This window comes from Fulmarus glacialis, unplaced genomic scaffold (assembly GCF_000690835.1).
Source record: "Fulmarus glacialis isolate BGI_N327 unplaced genomic scaffold, ASM69083v1 scaffold31327, whole genome shotgun sequence".
NCBI lineage: Eukaryota > Metazoa > Chordata > Aves > Procellariiformes > Procellariidae > Fulmarus > Fulmarus glacialis.
The window spans coordinates 20090-28775 of record NW_009221825.1 but is presented as its reverse complement, the minus strand read 5'-3'; the positions used below and the strand labels follow the sequence as shown (position 1 = coordinate 28775).

Genomic DNA, 8686 nt, shown 5'->3' with positions numbered 1-8686 from the left:
TTACTGGAATTAATACCATGTGAATTCTGAGATACCAGCTTCTACAACTCCCTTTCAAAATGTCTTCAGAAGGGCAGGTCCTTCAAAGTGGCAGTCTGGATCTTATTTCTTGCTTAGTCCGTAAATGTGCTTGGAAGACACTTTGGAACACTAGACTTAGCATTTTATACCATTGCTTGGTGCATCAGTTTGCCAGGATATTATCTCTAATCATTCACTGTTCCTCCAGAATGAAAAAGCAGATCTCACTCTATGATTTGGTTCGTGAAGGCACTTCAAATGTTCTCTCCTTTTGTAGTATGAATCAAACCCATTAATCTGATGGGATCATCATGAACGGCTTCTATGTTTGCTGTGTTTTCAGCAGCCAGCTGCTCTCTGTTGAGGTAAATGCTAACTTTGGAAGCCATCATGGTGGGGTTAGATGATCTTTCTTCTTCATCTTCCTCTAATGAAGGGTCTTTCTTTCTCCTTGGTTTTCTGCGTTTTCCCTTGATGCTGTGATCAAGTGAGGCATAGCACATCTGATTGGCAGACTCCACCTTGAAGGAAATTCACTGTATATTTAACATTCAGTAGTTATGCTTACTTTAAAATTATGTCTAAGACTTTGAGTATGTCTACACTGCAATCATAATAGTAGCTAAAGTTTACCCAAACTAGCTGTAAATGAGCTCATTAAAAGTACAAATGATTAAGCTGTGGCAGCACAGAAAACAGACCAACATAACATAATGGTAAATGACTCATGTTCTTAGGGTAGTGGCAGTAAGGAAAAATTCATCAAGGTATTTTTGGAAAGATTTTCTATGGGAATGAGGATAGCTTATATAATCAGTCCAAGTTCTCTGGCATGCAAGACATTACTTGACCTGTTTTTCTTCCCACTTTTTTTTTCAAATTAGAATCCAGTTATTAGCAACAACATTTTTCATAGGCTTTGTCTGTGCAGAAAACCAAAGATGGGTGATTCTTGTCTATATATAATCTCATTTCCAGTGCAAAATGTATGCTTTGTATGTTTTTCCCCACCTCTCTGTGATTTTCAAGCCAAATTGTCAAGCACTTTTGACGTTGGAATTTTCATAGATTATTCTGTTTCTGTGAAGTTAATGAAAACAAATGTCTAGATAAAAAAAAAGAATATTTCTACCCCCTGGAAGTGTCCTGAGAGAGGCTGGAGATCAACTCAGGAGGTTGATGCTAGGAATGCTTCAATTACAGACAAATTTCAGTTGAAGCTTGCATGCTTTTAGGCATCCAAGTATCTCAACAAAATACAAATCAATAGAAAAACAGTTGTCTTTCATTTGTTAAGGCATATAGATTTTGTGCTGGGCAGGAGAGCGCCAGTCAAACTCATGAGTATCATGTGATGCAGCTTGTGTTTTCACTTGGTTGATGTCCAAAATAAATAAAATTAATTCTTTACATAAGCCATAGCAGTAGACACAGGCTTAAGTCAGCCTGATCTGCATGCTTATGACTGGAAATGAGCTGTCTATAATTCTCCTGCTCCCTCATTATTGACCCAGATTGAACGAAGAGTCAAGACTGTGCTCATATTCCCTGATGAACTGAGACACTAACACAAGGTAATTTTTGTGATGATGAGTGTGAAGATTTTTGTTATATATTTTTGTTATATATTGTCATGGGATAAACACAAGAACTCAAGACCACGTTATCCTAATTCAGAAATCCAGAATTAAAATGAAAGATACCTGTAGTTGGTTAACTGGCCTTTGAGGTTGGGACTTCATCTGCTCATAACAACATTCCTCTATAATTTATCAAAATGAAAAAAAGGTTTTAGTTAAGACACACTACTCAGTCTTAAAAGATCAGATCAACAAATCCTCCCTGTTACAGAACTAACTCCACCCAGCTTATTTTGGTAGAAGTTTGTTTTGTTTTGAAATCACACACAGATCTCTTCTATTTACAGAGCAAATAGTGAAGAAATTCAGACACACATACTGTGAAAAGGAAAATAATTTTCTGTTCATATGGATGGGAAATTTCTCATTATTCACTAAGTGGGCATCCTTTTAGACTGCTAGGAGGACATCTTGCAATTAGGGGGTAACCACATACTGATGTATTTTTCAGCATAGGCAATCTTTGCTTTGGCTGAGAAAGAGGCTGTTGCAGCAGTTGGTGATTAAATTCTATTCCTGACTCTACTTTCATTTTTCTGTAAATTTGGTGCAAGTTATTTTCTCATTTTAGCCATCAGTAAAACAGATTACTTCCTTACAGTTTTCAGGCTTTTGTAGTGTCAATGTATTTGCATGTTGGCTTAGTTAAATTTACGCAAACCCTATATGAAAAAGTTGGGCTTGGTTTTTTTCCCCACGGTTCAAGTACTTTAGTTCAGTTTTGCTTAACCCCAAATAAGGCTAGCAAAACAGTTGTGTTCATGTTACTTAAATATTGCTTTAACGCCATAAGGGCTTTGAGAGACGTACCCTCAGCATATCTAGCTCTAGCTGCAGTTATATGATGTTACTGCCTTTAACGTGGTATCTCTTTGCCAAGGGTTATTAACTTCAGTCCAGTAAAGCAGATAAAAGCTATGTCTGCCCACCATTCAGCCACTGGGCTTGTTTCAGCATATTTATCAACGTTGCTGATGATCTGTGGATAGCCACAGCAGAGAACTGGTATGCGTTTGTTTCTGCCAGCTTCTGTGGGAGCATTGACTTTGGGCAGCGAGTAATATGTCTTAGATTGCTTTAACACAGATGGATCAAGCTGTTATTTCAATTGGTGTAGCTTTACATGTAGAAAAGCTCAAAAGAGATATTTGGCTGAACAGGACCATTTGGACTGTGAAAAATCAAGTTCAGTATGAGATCTGGTCTTACAAATAGTGCAGTATGATGGTTTGTAGTTCTATCCCAAGTAGATATTAACACAGCAATTGAAAAGGGGTAGATTCTCAAGTTTGCTATTTGAGAAACACAGAAACTGTTGGTCAGTCAGCTTTTAACTATACATTTATTATAGACTCTGAACAGACACATGTTCTTAAAGTGAAGCTTACCTAAAATATCTTGATTGAGATTGCCATAAACTGGGTCATCTTCTGTGTAATAGTCATCATAGCTAGAAGGGGAATGGAAAAATACTTTTAATTCACAGAATATACTTTATTTAGGACACCACTATTCTACTCTAAACATTTTACACACATATAGCAATAGCAGATTGTATGTGATCTAAAAAACAAGACCAAAAATATCATGGGGGGACAGAAATACCAGTTTTGCAGAAGGGGAAGAAATGGCAATGTCCATATTCTGAAGAGAGATTTGTTATCTAGCCAAGAATTGAACTCTTCTTTCTTATAACTCAGTTAAGTATAAAGCTAATCTCAAGACTACTAAGCTACTGTTTGATACAGTTCTAGAAATATTAATGATCACTGAAAGGAACCCAGTTCATCTCCTCTGAGACCACTTTGCAATACAAACTAAAGCGCTAAATGAGTCTTTTGGGGAGGCGTTCTTAAAAGTCCACTCTTGAGTCAACTAAAATACTTAGGTCCACACAACTAGAGAAGACCAAAGCAAAGTTCAGCTTTGGATATTTAATGGTATTCTGTGTTTCATTACCTGGTGTTGCTTGAAAATATTTTTAAGCATGTTTGTAAAGATGGGAATTGTTAGTAGGAAGCACTGTGTAATTTTGTTCCTATTGCACCCCTATACTGTGCCTCGTCAAGGGAATGAAGTAATGCAATCTAACACCACTTTTTCAGTGGTATTTTTCAACTGGACAGGCAGTAATAGACAAACAGAGACTTCCCAATTTCAGGTAAATTTGTAATTGAGGATTGGTTTTGGGGAACAAGTGAAGGCTTTTGTATTTTTATTTCAAGGGCCTTTTATATTGGGTTGAGATGAGACTCTTTCCATCTCTGTTTTCTAAAGTGGTTTTGGGGTTTTTTATATGGAATAAGAGAAACAAACTTGTAACAGATCATGAGCTATCCAGCAGCTCTAAACAGGCTCCATGTTATTGCTTTTTAATGTCATGTGTAAAAGAAGGGTATGAAATGTAAATACATACAAATTATTGCTCCACAAATATTAAATATCAGACTATAATTTATCATTGTTTTCTGAGAGTTCTTTTTAATTATTATAGATACATTGAGTTTTAGTGATAGTAAATAGTGTTTTAGCTCAGTATCTTGCACTTCCTTCAGTATATAAAATTATCATACTAGCATGCCATTATTTCATTGTTGATAAAATGACTGGAGTACATTTCTCCTACATGAATTTTTTTTTCCTGTTTTCTTTGGAAAACTTTTTTTCAAACCTGCTCTCCAACATTTCCAGGCAGGCTGCGTAAGATATTGGATTTTCCTCTATGCCATTCCTCCAAAGCCATCTGTTATCATTTATTGCTTATTTCACCCTTGCCAGAAAGAAACTTTTTTAATCCAACTTACCTTGGACTGTTGTCTTCATAGTCTTTATACATCTTAGCTGGAAAATTTGTTAAAAAATAAAAAAGTGAAGAGAAAATGAAACGTGCTGGTTTAGAACACTTCAGATAATTGTCTTAACTGACATGGTTTTGATTTCACTCTAAAGAGTAAAATTGAAAGCTCTTGGCTCCCAGGACCTTCAGTTGTCCCCCTGGTTTTCTCAAATACTTTTGACTAATACAAGAAATGCTTGTGTTATGACTCTGTGCTGTGGCTTCAAAGTCTATGTTAGTCTACAAGACCCCAAAAAAGTATTGTAACACATGCGATTAATTCCTTGTTTCCTCCTCCTTCTGCTTCTACCTCATCTTTTTCTCTGCCTAGGGAGGTGCATCGTGTTTATTTTACAAGGTGAAGGATTCGTTTATTTTACTAGTTCTGTTGCTTGTATCTCTGAAAGAGGGATATCCTGTCATCCACATAGAGGAAGAAACTGAAGCAGAGAGCAATGGCTACAAAGAGATTTATTGCTAGAGCTTGAGTAATGCCTGCCTTTCTATCCTCTGCTCCGGGACTCCAGTATTCACCACCGTAAGCTCCAATTCCATGAACAACGCAGCATCAGCCAATCTGACCGAAACTTTGCTCAAAGTTAGTTTTGTAAATGACTGTGATTTTTCATCATAGAAATATCTGCCTAGTAGCACTAAAAGACAAAATAAGCCAAAAAAGCAACCCCCCCTCCCGCAACACTCCAGCACCTCTTTTATACCCTGTAATAATCTAATTCTCTTATACTTGGTGAGTTCAGTTTATAAGCATAGGCCTTCTGTTTATGTAGGTTATGTATGTATGTGTGTTTAACGTGGTTGAATCCCGTTTGCCTGCCCACCCATACGCGTATAGCACAGATGCAGTTTTCCCGGTGTAAAGGCCATTTTTCCCTAAATGGGAGTGGTGAGGATTGTACAACTTAATAACTATAGAATTGCATAAGAGAGGTTGCACTGGCATAATGAATTCTGTTACAAAAGTCATAGTTAATTTTAACCAAAACCAGAGTATGACTGTAGTCACCCTCTAACATAAATTAAACAAATCAGTTCCTTATTGTGAGAGACACATGGGTTTAAAAGCTACATTAGGATCCCATGATGAAAAGCAATTAGAACTTTTTTCCAAAATAAGCTGATTAAGCATAAAATGTGTATGAAATCTGAAATTCAAATAAGCATTCAGGAATTTGAGGAGGAGAAAATTTTCTCAAATGTATTTTGTATTCATGCAGCTACTTAAAATAATTTTTAAATTAAAGTACAAATGATAACCAGTTACGTGAAAAGTACACTTAAAAAAAGGAAATTACTGATGTTAAAAATATACTTTAAAAAAAAATTAGCCAGAACTGAATTCTTGACCTTGTACATGTTCTGTTGTTTTTTCTTCAGGGAATGGATTTAGGTAGTTGTTTTTAGCAGCAGATTGGGCTGTAATCATACCTGAGTTTCCTAAAAAATTTTAAAACTTACATCCTCTCAGCTAGAATCATTCTTAAAGATTCAAAAGAATCCATTTGTTGGCTTGACATCTCCCAGCAGTGATGGCTTTCTCTACAGACACTTTAAGAACTCAAACTCCATTCCTTACAGAGACACAACGTTACTTACCTTGCTGCTTTTTCATATAGTATGAAATATTCAGTATCAACGAAACAACCAGAGCCAAACTCAGAAAAGCCAAAACTCCCCATACAGAAAAATGGCAGTCCATTTCTGTAACTGAAAGAAAATAATTTTATAGTTTGTGTTGTCTAACAGTTTTAGTGTATTCTTCGTGGTTGGTTGATTTTTGCGTTCTGTAATTCAAGCTGCTATTTTGTTGTTTACTCTGTGACAGTCATTCCTATACAAGCTAAATAATTAATATCAAAACCAGATGCTAAATAATAAGAAAGCAACATCAATAAACTGTTAGCAGAACTACTATTTCATTGCAATTCAGCCAAAGGTTGGGCTATTGTTTTGCCGGTAAAATGCGGTAAAAATCAGAAATTGCTAAAGAAAAAAGTCATTTTACTGAATAGCTTTGAAATTATTTTTGTCATTGTCTTTAACTTACTATTTGCAGTAATTTTTTGGCTATTCTAGAGTTCATGAATGTAGATCTGAAGATTAATTCAGTCAAAACAACTTACTTCACTAGACACGTCTCTGAATAATAGCTAAGACCATCAGGTTATAATAATCCCTGCAACAAATTTAAAAGGTTGGTTATGTGTTTTCTTGCATCTCCTATTAAAACGACTTACTTGACTCGTATCCTCGCTCTCCTTCCTGAGAAAGCAGAGGATGTAGTGGCAAAGGATGAGCAGTAGCTGGGAACTGGTGAACCCCCCAGAACTACTGCAGAGAAAAACCCAAACAGCTCCTGAAGAATCACTTGGTAAAAGGTGATTAAGGGTCAACTTAATTGAACAAAGCCTCCCTTTGTACTGAACTTGCCTCTCCTTGGACTCCTGTTAGAAACACAGGAAGGAACCCACACACACCAGATGTATTTTGTCATTTAATTAATTCTTCGATTAACCTATCTCATACAAATTTTCCATCACAAACCATGCTGAAGAGAATAGCCTATCTGTGACAGTCTAATGGCCAAAATCACCAGTGTTGCTGCAGATGGCCTGTGAAACCCTTCCTTGACAGAGGAAATGCTAAGCCAAATACATGAGTGAACGGAGCTTGAATCTACATTTTTCAGTTTCCCCAGAGGCATGTTTCATGTTCTTCTAGATTTGGAATGTTTGAAATAAAGCCTCATCCAAAAAACTAATGAACTCCACTAATACCGCACAAAAAAGTCTAGCCAGAGCAGAGCCGTCAAGGGGACAGATTGGGTGATACTGTCAGAGTAAAATTTGAGCAGGTCTGTAATGCTCTTTTTTGGTTTTGATGTAGCTGGATTCCTTCAGGAGGCTGATATTTTGTCTGCTTCTTAAAGAAAAGCTGAGGTAAAGGAGTACAGGAATACATGTTCCCATGTTGCTGGCCAGGGATGGTGGCAGGCAATGCATTTGCTCCTGCTGAGAAGACAGTTTTGTTCCTTGGCTGATGGGCTCCAGATCACCTTAGGAACTGCCCCTTATGGGTTTTGTTCCCTAGTTATGCTGGTGTTGCAAAAGCTCTTTTAGTTTTGTTTTATTCCAAACCACAGATGTTTTTATGACGATGAAACAAGATAAGATAATCCTTGGCAGTAAAAAATCACAAATCACATGGGCTTCTATGGTGCTGGTTTCCTTCCTGATCAGAACTCTCTTTTAAAAGGAACAAAACAGAGCAAATAAGCTGTAACTTTCTGACAGACTTTTAACTGGTTTTTGCACATGGTACCTCCAGTGGCCATTTATCCTGCCTTTTAAACTAAACATCCAATTTCCATTCCTTTCTTTTCTCCTACCTGAGTTCTCCCAAAGGTGTTTGAGGGTTCTTCATCACTGCAATATTACGTTTCATGTTGAGAGGCACTTTTTTGCAATGAGATACAGACATTCATGAGGAGAGACAACACCCCCCATGAAGCAGCTATATATTATTCCAATTTTTCAGAGTAGGAATTAAAAGAAAGGGAGATCTCACCTTGAGAAGGTGTTATCGGGCCACATCAAGAACCACCAGTGTTTGGAACCTGGTTACTCTGTAATTAGTCACTCAACAATATTTGCATCCTATGCAACCTGTCCAAAACTACAAGAAGTCTATGTCAAAGTCAAGAATTTTTAAGTTTCAATGTAGTGCCTGAATAATAAGAGTCATCCTTCCTTCTTCTCCTGTCCTTTTATCTTTTCTGAAGTGATTCCTTTCCATTTTTCTTACGTTCATTTCATATTTCTTTTCCTACAAATCCTTTTTTTCTTTTTTTCAGGGAGCAAAAGCAGTATTGTGGCCTAAGAGAAGGGAAGCACACATAAGTGTGTAGAAACTACAGCCCTGTGATTCATTAAAATAAAAAGAGTGAGTAGATGCCTTAAGTACAGCTGGAACCTAAGTTTGTACCTTTTTCTTGATACTGAATGCTGTCATTTATCTTTCTGATTCAGGAATCCTATTTTTCCCAGGTGTTTCCAGAGTAGGAGGAGAACTCTTTCGAATAGAATATTTTCAGCCCTTAAGTGAAGTGGAGGAGGTAACCCAATTTTTTATGACAATTATTTTTTTCATGTTTCAGCTTCTGATTTAAATT

General features: G+C 36.7%; 1 protein-coding gene across 1 annotated transcript; it reads right to left on the bottom strand.

The window, feature by feature from the left end:
* Window positions 1-275: 275 nt before the first annotated feature.
* On the bottom strand, window positions 276-6214 carry LOC104070512 (T-cell receptor-associated transmembrane adapter 1). The gene is made up of 6 exons (XM_009581245.1): window positions 6112-6214; window positions 5522-5524; window positions 4466-4502; window positions 3050-3111; window positions 1725-1783; window positions 276-542 (listed from the first exon to the last, which is right to left on the bottom strand). The coding sequence occupies exons 1-6, from the start codon at window positions 6212-6214 to the stop codon at window positions 276-278; spliced, it is 531 nt and encodes a 176-aa protein (XP_009579540.1).
* Between the last annotated feature and the right edge of the window lie 2472 nt (window positions 6215-8686).